Source organism: Orycteropus afer, unplaced genomic scaffold, assembly GCF_000298275.1.
Source record: "Orycteropus afer afer isolate SDZICR_OR568_19922 unplaced genomic scaffold, OryAfe1.0 scaffold00042, whole genome shotgun sequence".
Taxonomy (NCBI): domain Eukaryota; kingdom Metazoa; phylum Chordata; class Mammalia; order Tubulidentata; family Orycteropodidae; genus Orycteropus; species Orycteropus afer.
The window spans coordinates 6314830-6328148 of record NW_006921629.1 but is presented as its reverse complement, the minus strand read 5'-3'; the positions used below and the strand labels follow the sequence as shown (position 1 = coordinate 6328148).

At 43.6% G+C, this 13319-nt stretch overlaps 1 protein-coding gene across 1 annotated transcript in view; it reads right to left on the bottom strand.

Annotated features, from left to right (window-relative positions):
• Positions 1–5977, bottom strand: part of TMEM97 (transmembrane protein 97) — an 11304-nt gene extending 5327 nt beyond the window's left edge. The window contains exons 1-2 of the mRNA XM_007937356.1: positions 5852–5977; positions 600–744 (exon numbers count right to left, since the gene is read on the bottom strand). Of these exons, the coding sequence (XP_007935547.1) occupies positions 600–744; positions 5852–5977 (271 nt within the window). The remainder of the gene's footprint in view (positions 1–599; positions 745–5851) is intronic.
• Positions 5978–13319: the final 7342 nt, after the last annotated feature.

The window sequence follows — 13319 nt, the reverse complement described above, 5'->3', positions numbered from 1 at the left end:
GGGGGGGGAGGCAAGAAGCCTTGCGGCATCTATTTGTTAAGTAATTGTACATAGGTGAGATGATGAACAGGTTCTACCAAGAGATGGATTCCGACTCAAGGGGACTCTAGTGGGAAATAAGCATTTTCAGCTGGACATGATTAGTTACTAGGTGCAGTAGTACGGCCACCTGTTCTATAAAACCATCAAGTATCCTCAGGTTTTAGAAGTAGAGGGATTTCTGGAAGGCTGGGGCAGCCATAGGGTTCATCTGACCAGTCTGGGCTGTGCCTCCACAAGCCTTTGCCCAGGTCCATCTTCTTGGCCATCCCACCCAACTTCCTTTCAGTCATGCACTTCTTTCCTCTCTCCTCATACCCACCATCCTTTCCTCATGTCCCATCACCCCCTTACAGAAAGACATCAGCCCAAGCTACACCAATGTCCCTTCGTGTAATCTACACTGACCATTGCCACCACATCCTGTAGCTCTCCAAGAGCTGCCTCTGTCCCTCGTACAAACTAGAGAGACCTTCCCTGTCTCTCGGAGATGCTTTTCTAAGAGATTTCAGGGAGCTGGTTTCTGAGCAAAAACTTGATTTTCCCAACCATTGACCAACCTTTGAAGAAGGCATATGTTGCAAAGGGAAAGAAAGGCAGCTGAAATGCAAGCTCGCATAAGACGAAGGGCTTAAACCACGTTGGGGGATCCTGTAGCAGAGGGTCTTTGAACTTCTTAGCATACCACTGCAGCACATTTCTCAACTGAAAAAAGACAAAGCAGGAATTCACAACAGATGACAACTATCTTGGCTGGAGAGGCTCAGCACCTCCATCTGAGGATACAGCGGGTGTCCACTAACCAGCCCCCTGGGCAGCAATGACACACCCCGGCTGGCTTCTGTGATACGGCCCGGATGGTCATTTAATAAAATCTCACTGGCTCTAACTCAGACGTTACCTTCTCTGTGAGGTTTCCCTCAGTTCTCCCAGCCCCTGTGTGCGACCTGGCATTTGTAACTGCATGATAACACATATCCAAGTGTGTTGCCCATTGTAAAGAGCAACAGTATCTAGCACTTCACAGGCTCAGGAAGAACAAACGTGACATTTCCACCAGTATTATTCTTCGGAAAGAAATGGCAGGTGTGAAAGGCATCCTGACATTTGTTCCTTCACAGTCGCAACTGCTCACCCAACTCTGAAGACTAGATTCCCTCAAACACAGAAATGCATTTAATTCCTTCTCTTCAGTGGGGGAGAGGCATCTAACAGCCGTGGAGACGTGATTTTTGGACACTTCAATCTCTCATCTATGTTCCTCATCTTAAAAAAAGAAAGAAAAAGCCATCAAGTTGACTCCAACTCATAGCACTCTCATGTGTCAAAGCAGGGTTTTCAGTGGCTGATTTTTTGGCGGTAGATCATCAGCCCATTCTTCTGAGGTGCTTCTGGGTAGACGGGAACTTCCAGCCTTACGGTTAACAGCCAAGTGTGTTAACTGTTGGTACCACCCAGGGGCTCATCACCCTTAACTCCTCTAATTCTTAATTTTTTTTTTTCCTATTAGGATATTTGTGGAAGGACAAGCTCTGCCCCAAGCCACAAACTATATAGCGTTTAGGGTATGGCAAAGTTTGAGAATTAGCAGTCTCAGTTCTACCTTGGGCCCCATCCACCCGTGCAATTATCCTACTAAATGAAAAGATGCAGACCCATGCTGCTGTGACTATAGGCAGAGGAAGGCAGCAGCAGGCTTTGAGGCTGCCCGTTTTGTTCCTTTTTAAGAGCCCCAAGCCTGGGGCTCTCCACTTAATGTGGACTGCAGCAGATCCGTCACATTTAATCTGGAATTAGCAATGTCCTGAACACCTGCCCTTAATGTCAAATAACTCTTTATTCTGATTAAACAAGAAAAAAGGTCCGGTGTAAGAATTTCACGTAAAATGGAAAATCCAATTTTCCTGTTAATTTTTAATCAAAACACAAAGACTCACTGTTGTGAAATAACATGCCAATAAAGAGCCAGCTTTAAGCAAATATCCACCAACAAACATTCTGTTAACATAATATTAACTTCAGAAGGGCTCTGGCTAGATACCTGATTTATTGAACAATCGATTTCTAATTTGGACTTGCTTTGAAATTTAAAGTCATGACAATACCCTTTGCTTCATTCTAAGCATTTTTCAGGATAGTGATGCAGTAGAAAATAATCATAAAGGTTAGGTCAATGAACTTCTCTAGGGGCCTCTCTACTTCACCTGTAAAATGAGCATTGTGGACTAAACTTGTTTTTTTTTTTAAGATCCTTTTTTGCTTTCTAGATTCACTTGAAACAACAACAAAAAAATCTGAAGGCTTCTACCTGCTTTCAAAATTTTACCACAAGATTTTAAAAGCATTTTGGTGCGCTTGAACAATTCATTTTTAATTCAACTGAGATTGAATTACGATTGTTTACAACAATCTCTCAGAGCCACCTATTTCATAAACTGAGGCAGACCTGTCATGTACGTAGCACACAGTAATTTCTGCAGGCTAGGATTATTAGTAATCAGCTGGCACTCATACAACCCTGCTCAGTTGCTTAACTGGCACCTGATGCTAAAGCCAGGCCTGGACTGATAGCTGGGTAGAACACAAACCAGAGGCCCACAGCTGCATGGTGATGATCATGGGACCTGGGGACAGAGGGCCTGGCACTGGCAGATTCCTTAACCTCATTAGACTTGTTCCCTTTTCTATACAGTGGGGTTAATAATAGTGCCTGCTTCACGATCGTTAAGACTTAATACATAGATGGTCTTTAGAACAATACCTAGCACCTAGTAGGTTTTAAGATTCTTTGACTGAATGCAATAAACATATATTTGAGAAACTCAAGTTTAATTCTATTAAAATATCAGAATGAAACTGGTCATTAATAAGAATTACTTAGTAGGTAAGACCAAAAAAAAAAAAAGGTTAGAAAACAGTTTCCATTTAAACCTGACTCACATTTGACTATTTCAACTCACTACTGTTGTCAATTAAAAAAACACTCACCTGGCCTGAATACATGGATTTCTAAACCTGGGGTGGTTACTGAAGAATGGGCACGTCTCTAGAAGGAGAGTGAAGACCAGATCTAGACTCACTTAATTTTTTTTGACAGTATTTTATTCTCCTGAATTTTACTGATGTTGTTGAGAATATACACAGCATAACACACACCAATCAAACCGTTTCTGCACGTACAATTTAGAGAGAGTGATTATATCCTTCAAGTTGTGCAGACATCCTCACCCTCCTTTTCTGAGTTGTTCCTCTCATTAACATAAACTCATTGCCCCCTAAGGTTTCTATCTAATCTTTCAAGTTGCTGTTGTCCATTCGATTCCATATAGTTCTTAAAAGAGCACATTGCTCAAGGCAGACTTTACTAGTGCAGCTGAACTACTGTTTGATTTTAAGATGACTTCAGGGGTATTTTTGATTTAAGGTTTAAAGATTCTCTCAGAGCAATAGTTTCAGGGGTTCATCCACCCTCCATTGCTTCAGGTGGTCTAGAGTCCATGAAAATGTGAATTTCTGTTCTGCATTTCCCCCCTTTTGATCAGGATTCTTCTATGGAATCTTTGATCAAAATGTTCAGTAATGGTAGCCAGGCACCATCCATTCTTCTGGTCTTATGGCAAAGGAGGCAATTGTTCACGGAGGCTTTGGAAGTATTTTAACAGAAGTAATGCTATCCAGATGCAAATGACCCTATAAAATGCTTCCACTTCCATGTCCTAATCCAAGTTAAGCTCTCTTACATTTCATAATACAGCGAGAATTCTTCCAAGTGTTGATTTGGCTCATACCAAGAAAAATATTTAATTGAAATTTTAGCCTGACCACTATCTATGTCATTTCCTATAGATTTTTTTAGTGTTTCTACTTAAGGAGGAAAAAGACAAAAGATACTAAGTTTTGGCATTTTTCAAAGAGAATATGAGAGTAATTCAAGGTTTTTATTATTCCTGTTATTTTCTCCATAGAGAAGCAACAAAACCATCCATCCTCACCCCAAAGCATCAGGAGTGAATAGTAAGAGAGAGACAATGAATGAATGAATGAATAGAAGCTAAAACAAAACAACAACAACAAAAAACACGATGTTAAACAGCAGGTGTTGGTGGGTCTGTAGGGAAATTAGAACCCTCATCCATTGATGGTGTTCCTGTAAGATAGTATGGCTGCTGTGGAAAACAGCTTGGTGTATCTTCTAAAAGTGAGACACAGAACTACCAAATGATCCAGCAATTCCACTCCTAGGTATATACCCAAAAGAATTGAAAGCAGGAATGCAGAGTACCTATACACCAATGTTTACTGAAGCATTATTCACAAACAGATCTTGGCTGAAAGCAGAGAATACCAGAAAGATGTTTACCTGTGTTTTATTGACTATGCAAAGGCATTCAACTGTGTGAATCATAACAAATTATGGGTAACTTTGTGAAGAATAGGAATTCTAGAACACTTAATTGTACTCATGTGAAACATGTACATAGACCAAGAGGAGTATTTTTCTGTTAGGCATTCTAACAGAACAAGGAGATACTGTGTGGTTTAAAATCAGGAAAGATGAGTCAGGGTTGTATCCTTTCATCATATATAGTCAACCTGTATGCTGAGTAAATAATCCAAGAAGGTGGATCATTTGAAGGATTGGAGGGAGGCTCATTAACAACTTGGGACATTCAGATGGCACAACCGAGTACCTGATATCAAATAGGACTTGAAGCACTTACAAATGGTCAAAGACAACAGACTTCAGTGTGGATTACACCTCAACATAAACAAAACAAAAATCCTAACAACTGGACCAATAAGCAACATCATGATAAATGGAGAAAATAGTGAAGTTGTAAGGATTTATTTTACTTGGATCCACAATTAACACCCATGGAAGCAGTCGTCAAGAAATCAAATGACTAGTTGCTCAAATCTGCTGCAAAAGATCTCTTTAAAGTGTTAAAAAGCAAAGATGTCACTTTGAGAACTAAGGTGTATCTCACCAAAGCCATAGCATTTTCAATCGCCTCATATACTTGTGAAAGTTGGATAATGAGTAAGGAAAACCTTAGACGTATGGATGCATTTGAATTATGGTGTTCATGGAGAATACTGAATATACCATGGGCTGTCAGAAAAAGGAACAAATCTGTCTTGGAAGAAGTACTGCCAGAATGTTCCTCAGAAGAGGTGGCAAGAGGTCCTCTCATACTTTGGCCATATTATCTGGAAGGACCATTCCCTGCAGAAGGAAGGACACCATGCTTGGTAAAATCCCATCAGTGAAAAAGAGGAAGCCCCTCAAGGAGATGGACTGACACAGTGGCTGCAACAGTGGGCTCAGACACAGCAACAACTGTGAGGACGGGACAGGACCTGGTCCGTTGTACACAGGATTGGAACCTACTGGATGGCACCTAACAATTCTACTTGGATTACGTCTTTGGCATTAGATTTGAATTTTAAAGCTCTTCCAAAAAAACCCTTTAAAACAAATCCAACACGTGATTTAGACACTGGTTCATCCTGGCTACCTTCCTCACATACTAACTGACCAGAGGTGCAGTGTGCAAGCCTTTAAAAGGAACAAAGTCTTTGTCCCCCGCAGTTCCAGCGAAGGGGCTGGGAAAGAGAAAGAAAAGATCACATACAACAGGTGAGGAGTAAGGAGGCGGGCCCACCCACGAGATCCAAGGCAGGCCGGGTTGGGGGTGAGTGGGGAGGAGGATGGAAAGGCAGGCGAAATGGAACCCTGAGCGGGAACCGCATTACATGGAGGTCTCAAACTCGGCGACCGGCGGGTCTGGACCGACCGGCCACCCCTCACCTCGACCGGGTAGAGTTCACGCGGCAGCACCACCTGGAGGTCTATGAACAGGGTGATGGGGATGTGGGAGAGAAAGTAGAAGCCCAGCAGCCATTCCAGGCCGCGCCTGGCGCCCAGAACTCCCATGATCCGTTGGTTGGGCGGGGCAGAACGAAATGAGTTCGGCAGAACGTGCAGACCTGAGAAGACCAGAGTCTGAGTGCACACTAGGCAACGCCCCGGAGGGCCGGCTCCGCCCCGCTGGAGGGCTACGCAGGCCGAGCCCATTGGCCAGAGGAAAAGCAGTGGGACTCTCCTCTGGGCGCATTCATTGGCTCGCCCGAGTATAACGTGTTGCAAAAGTGCTCCCGCAGACTGTTTCCATTGGCTCTGGGAGAGCCTATGGCACCCGGGGCGGGAGGGCCGGGACTCTTTGCCAGCCACTTCCATGGGTTGTGGGGCAGCACCAAGTTGTTCAGGTTGCGGGTAGGCGACTGGCGATTGGGGTCTTCGCCTGGTGCGCTGGACTCCGAAGCAGTACGTGCTCTGGAGGAAAGCAGCGGCTGCCCACAATAATCCCATTATCTCCTTCATTCACTCCATTCATTTACTATGCACTGAGCGCCTACTGTGTGCTGAGGTATGTTGTTGTTGTTGTTGTTGTGTGCTGTCGAGTCGACCCCGACTCATAGCGACCCCTCCTTGGGTTTCCGAGGCAGTATCAATACGGAAGTATAGGAGCACACAATGCATCGTGATCCACGCTCTGGGAACACAGTGCAAGGTCTCTGTCCTGAATTGAGGGATCGAGGAAGCCTTGAAGGATGTATAGGAGGTAGCCAGTATGAACAAGAAAGCAGCAGAGAGAACGTACTGGAAGAATGTGTGCATATACATGTATGCATATGTGCACATACATATGTGTGTATATGTATATATAAACAAACTCACTGCCCTCGAGTAGATTTTGACTCACAGCGACCCCTCCTTGGGTTTCTGAGGCATATCACTACCTAAGTAGATTGCCCAGCCTTCCTTCGGAGCAGTGGCTGGTGGGTTTGAACCACCAGCCTTTTGGTTAGCAGTCAAATGCCTTAGGCACGACGCCACCAGAGCTGCCTTTTACCTAGAAGACATGACACTCACAGAGTAGGGAGATTATGACAGGGAAGTGGGTTAAAGGAAAAGCAGTTTTTTGGCCGTGTTGATACTGAGCAGTCTCTACATCATTTGTGTGGGCAGTTGGAGGAACCTGTTTAGAGATGTATATTTGCAAGTGGGACTTATAAGTTCAAGAGTGAATAGAACAACAGAGAGCAGAGGGTCTGGAAGAAAGCCAGGAGGAGGGCCTACCTCAGGGGTCAGAGGAAGCTGGGAATGAGATACAGGTGGACAGCAGGAGTGTGATGTCACAGGAACACAGGGAAGAAAGAATGGTCAATTATGTCAGGGCAACAGAGACTAAGTAGGGACTGATGGACCAACTGGTGGCCTGTTGAGAAGAGTGGTGCTGTGGTGTGATGGGGGCAGGAGCCAGGTAGGACAAGTAAATGGGGAAATAGAGGCAGGGAATGTAGACATTTGGTTCAAAAAGTGTGAGGATGCAGGTCCATGAACAAGAAAGGGCTTACTTATTATTAAGCTAAGAGATTCTAGAGCTTGTTTAGGTGCTATTTGAAGTTTCTTGGACATGGGGAGAGGTTGTCCATCCAGGAGAAACAGCAGGAAGTATGGCTAAAGGGCTCTGAGGAGATGGAAGGAATGAAAGGATAAACCTTAGGTGTGAGGAGTGCCTAGCATCACGAGCCTAGGACTGAGGGATTGCTGGCAGTGTTGAAAGCCCAGCTGAGACGAGTGGTCGCTGGTCTGGGGCCCCTAATCTTCTAGGCTGTGTGCTTTTCCCCAAAAGTGCTCAGAAATCCGGAGTCTGCTTAGAAAAAAGTTATTTGACTCATCCAGTGTTGAGGGGGAGCTCTGGTAGCATAGTGGCTAAGACACTTGCCTGCTAACCAGACGGCTGGCGGTTCAAACCCACCAGCCACTCCTTGGAAGGAAGGTTGGGCAATCCTACTTCCATAGTGATATTGCCTCGGAAACCCAAGGAGGGGTCGCTATGAGTCGGGTTTGACTCGACGGCACATAACAACAACAACATCATCATCCAGTGTTGGGATTCAGTAATTTTGCGGAATTGAGTAAGAGAGAGGTTGGAAGTGATGGAGCACCCAGTTCAAGCTGGATATGAAGTGACGTGAGGCCAAAAGGGGCTGGTGGACTGGGGGAAAGTGAAGTAAATGTGTTAGAGGCCCCAGTGTGATGGCAGTAAATGAATCAGGAGGTTGGGAGATTATGACGGGGGTCAATGTCTGAATTCCTGATGTCAGCAAGAGGGTCTGTCCATGGGAGAGCATGGATGAAATGGAATGGAGAGGAACATCTTTGGATATGAGGTCAAGGGACAGAGTATGGGATAAATTGACCACAAAGGCCACTGAAGATGATGGTATTAAGTTGAGTGAAAAGAAGGCCATGAGCTCACTGCCAAAGTCTTCAGTAAGAAGGAGTGACAAGAGGTCCTGGATAGAGCAGGAGAACAGTATGGAACAAAACTCAAATCATGAAAAAGACCAGATTTACTGGTCTGATAGAACCTGGTGACACACCCAGCCTGGTGAGTGGCCCCTAGTTACCCTTCAGGCCTGGAACTGAACCACTCCTGTGGCTTCTAGCCCAACAATAGACAGGCAAGTAGGGAGAACATTTGCAACACTCAGAATGATCAATCCTGAGAGAACAGAAGGGGTGTATTTGCACAGGGAGCTAGTTCAGGGGGCAGGCATGCATAGGAGAGGACACAGGAGAGATAACTACAGGGAGGAAGTGGTAAACGAGCTGTTACATTGTGGGGACTTGCAATCAGTGTTATGAAACAGTGTATGAACTACTGTATGGAAAATGAATTTCCTCTGTAAATTCCCACTCAAGTCACTGTAAAAATTAAAAAAAAAAAAAAAAGAAGAAAAGAAGAAAGAGGGAGTGACTAGGATGAAGGTGGGCATGGAGATTAAAGGGGAAATGGTGTGAATGTGGCCATGGGGAGCAGGAAGGCTGACTACCTCCTTCCTGACCCTGAGCTTGCGAGTGTGAGAAAACGAGCAGCCCACACTGGAGAGGGCTCCTTGCGGGGAGAACCAGGTGTCAGTTGCTGTGAAAGGTGAAGGCTGACATTCCTGCGGGAGATGAAGCCTGTGCTTGTAGACGGGCGTGTGAGCCACACAGTAGAGGGGTTTGCGCTCTGGGGAGGAAGGAGAGAGGGGATGTTTAAGGACGGGCAGTCGGCACAGGATGGTAGGAGAGCACAGCAGAAAAGGGATGTGGGTGTTCCTTCTAGGGTGGTGAGCAAGCTATGACCTGCATGGCTGGCTGAATAAGGTCAGAACACAATGTTCCGGCGTCCCCTGGACCTCTCGGGGTCATTCTTGCCCGAGACCCCAGAGTGAGCAGCCAGAGGGAGGGAGGAACGTTTCAAAGTGCTGTTCTTCCTGTTCCACAGGGTGAACTGCGCTCAGAGGTGAAGCCTGTTTTCCTTAGGACTCAGGTAGCACGGACGCAGAAGTAGTTGCTTCTTTTTCCAGAAAAAAAAAAAGGGGGGATGCTTGGGGAACCTAAGGCCACCAAGGAATGGGGGCTGGCTGCCTGGCCACATGGAGGGAGACAAAGGGGACCACTTTGACAAAAGGGGCGCCACACGAGGCCGGCCGGCAGATCACCACCACCTTCGCCCAGTGCAAGAGTCTGGCGGGGGGAGCGAGCAACTTAGAGATTGCCCCTGGGCGCTTGTTACCGCCTGTGCTTCTGTGTCCTGCTCCCTTGAAAGAGAAACTTTGGAGGGTAAGTTGGGCTTTCCCAGCCTCCAGTTCTGTGCATGCAGCTCCTTTCCCCGTCTCCAAAGCATTTACTTCAAAGAAAATGTGAAGAGCTGGGAGGGCCCTTACAGATTGTCTATGGCCTGATACCTTATGAAGAAACTGAGGCTCAGAGAAGGGAAGTGTTTGTTCTAGGCCACGAAATGAGTGACAAGCCAGGAACTAGAACCCTGTCCTAACTCCCAGCTTTGAGTTCTTACAAGGCTGATTAGTTTAGGAGCAGAATCAAGGGTTTAGTTCAGGTCTTACATCTCTTGGGCAGACAAGCACCCTCTCCTACAAGGTCTCTAGGCTCCTCCAGACCAGGGCCTGGCTCTGCTGGCTTCCAAAAGTGACCTTTCTGTTAGCAGCCGGAAAAGTGACCTTTCTGTTAGCAGCCGGATGCTTTAACCACTACATCACTAGGGCTCCATTAGATGTATCCCGTGGTTCCAAAATATCATAGTGATTTATATCCTCCATCTATTTTTTAAACACATGTAATCTTTTTAATAATTGGAAATGTCATACTATTGCTTTTTCTCTTCTTGAGCTCATATTTCTGTTCCTTTATATAACTTTAGCCTATTGTAACATATTTTGTGCTTTTAGTGAAACTGTCACACTTTCTCCAACAAAAATATTTCTGAATTTGTTCCCTGTGATCCTAAGCTCTAACATGTTAAATTCTCTGTATTTTCATTACAATTATCACTAGTGTATAACTGATCACAAAACATACATTTTCAAAATAACTATCAAACATAAAAAAATCTAATTTTATTGTGATTGCATTTCTTAAGATACATGGACTTGCTCTTTTTTCTCAATTAGTTTATATTTATATGGAAAACAGTATTCTTAGAATGATGGGGTCCACTATCAATTCTATTCCTACTTTCATTTTACAAATTTAAATGGCTGAGAGACCTTGTGCCCATAAGTAGATGGAAACGGGAGTTTTGTTCTATTATTGCCATTGAATTCTTTGAACTTGAAAATTGTGTGCCAAAAATCAGTTATTGGCCATAAAAATATTTTTTAATGATAAATCAGCTGACAACTTGATTAGGTATCCTCTAATTTTGTTGACAGCAAAGGACTGGAAACCATCTGACTTGCAAAAGGATTTATTATCCAATTATTTATATGACTCAATCAAATCTGTTACTCTCATTTAGAGGCATCTTGCTTAACATGGTAAATTTAGAAAAGGTTAGGAAAATAGAAATATTGTTGATTCCAACATATAATTGTCATTATAGTATTTTTTAAAAATAATTTTTAAAATTTTATCTTTTGGTTTAAATATATTTTTGCCAGGACTGTATAGCTGCAAATTCAGGCTAATTATGGAAAATGGCTACCACATAAAATAACTGTTAAGTCCTCACTGGCAAACTAGTCAAAACAGATTTCCTTCCAATGGAGTCTGGCTTCATTTTATTCATGTCTCCATAAAACCATCTCAATTCTAAAGTCTAATTCTGAGACAGAGCTGGGCCACGAATCTGTCACCTGGGTGAACCAGTTTCTGCCTGTCTCACCAATTCCTCCCAGTGCTCTCTTTGCTTTACTTCTACTGGGTTTTCTCTCAGGACTGATGTGTTACTTGAGAGTAGTGGGATGTTCTAAATTGTCCTTTACTTGCAAACCCAGGAGATCTTTTTATATGCCCAGGTCACCAAGCCAGAGTAATATTCAGGATGTGTAAGGTCTGGCTTTTTATTTTACCAAGTGGGAGAGTGGTGATGCGAAAGGGGACACAGAGGATAACCCTGAAAGAAAGAAAAATGAAGATAGAACACAATGAATTCGACTTCCTAACAAAACAAAACACCTGCTCATATACCTCCTGGAAAGTATGTCCTCTAGAGGTATTTGTATCCCAGTTTCAAGAAGGCCCATCCAATGTCTTTTACTCCACCCCACCCCACTAGACATTATTATTGTATCATACAGTCTGTGTCTGCTTAGCTTTTTCCCAAAATTCACTCATTTCTTTGTTCACCATTCTCTCCTGCATCAGAGACCTTTTAGCTCTTGTCTTCTTGGAGTACATTCTTTAAAATTAATTGCCTCTGGTGAGGATTTGTTGATAGTAAACTCTAAGTTTGTTTTCATAAAATTCCATTTTAAAAAAAATTTCTTTGCACTTAAAATACTTTACAATTCTAGGTCAAGTTATTTCTTCTCCACTCTTGACTGGATCATTCTGTAGTCTGGCTTTGACTGTTGCTTCCATGTGTCATTATTCTGCAGTTTCACTACATACCGTTATCTATTCTACTTATGACTTGTGCTTCCTAAATCTCATTCCTATGATCAAATCTAGGAAATGCCACTGTTTCATATTGCTCCTCCCCTACCCTTATTGTCTGACCTCCAGTTTGATACAGATCTTTTTCACCTTTATCTCTCAACATCGTTTATATTTTCTGCATTTCTGTGTATTTTTGTTACATATTTGGTCAGTTTTTTTCAAGTTTTAATTTACTTGCTTTCTTCAGCTATGTCCAATCTGTTTAATTCAGCCATTCCATTTTTCAATTTCCATGACCTTTTCATTTGTAGAAGTTTTATTTAAAAAATATTACAGTGACTTTTATTCCTTGGTTGGCTTTTGATATCTTAAATATTTTAAGCATAATCCTTTTATATTCTGCATCCAATACTTCCAATATCTGAAGTACTTAGTTTCTCATTGTTTTTTATGTATAGTGGCTTTTGGGTGGCCGTAATATCTACTAAAAATCTGTGAGGCCCAACTTGAGAATGTTATTGTTAGGTGCCGTTGAGTCATTTCTGACTCATAGCGACCCCATGCACAGAACGAAACACTGCCCAATCCTGCGCCAGCTCCATGGTCCTTGCTATACTTGAGCCCATCGCCAAAGCCACTGTGTCAATCCATCTTGTTCTGGGCCTTCCCCTCCTTTGTTGATTGTCCACCTTACCAGGCATGACATCCTTCTCCAGGGGATGGTCCCTTTGACAACATGACCAAAGCAGGTGAGATGAAGTCTGCCCATTCTTGCCTCCAAGGAGCATTCCGGCTGTAGTTCCTCCAGGACAGATTTGTTAGATCTTTTAGCAGCCCATGGTACTCTCGGCATCCTTCGCCAGCACCACAACTCAAAAGCATCAACTCTTCTTCAGTCTTCCTTATTCATTGTCCAGCTCTCACATGCATATGAGGTGATTGAAAATGGTACCTTCAGCATTCTCCGCCAGCACCACAACTCAAAAGCATCAACTCTTCTTTGGTCTTCCTTATTCATTGTCCAGCTCTCACATGCATATGAGGAGTTTAGAATTATCATGGCTTGTGTCAGGTGCACTTTAGTCCCCAAGGAATTATCCTTGCTCCTCAGCACTTGAAACAGTTCCTTCCCGGTTGACTTTCCCAAAGCTGTACGTTGTCTAATGTCCTGACTGCTGCTTCCATTGGCCTCGATTGTAGAACCAAGCATTGTGAATTCTTTTACAACCTCGATCTTCTCTCCATTTATTGTGATGCTGCTCTTGGTCCAGTTGTGAGGATTTTTGTTTTCTTTATATTGAGACGTAATCCATACTGCATA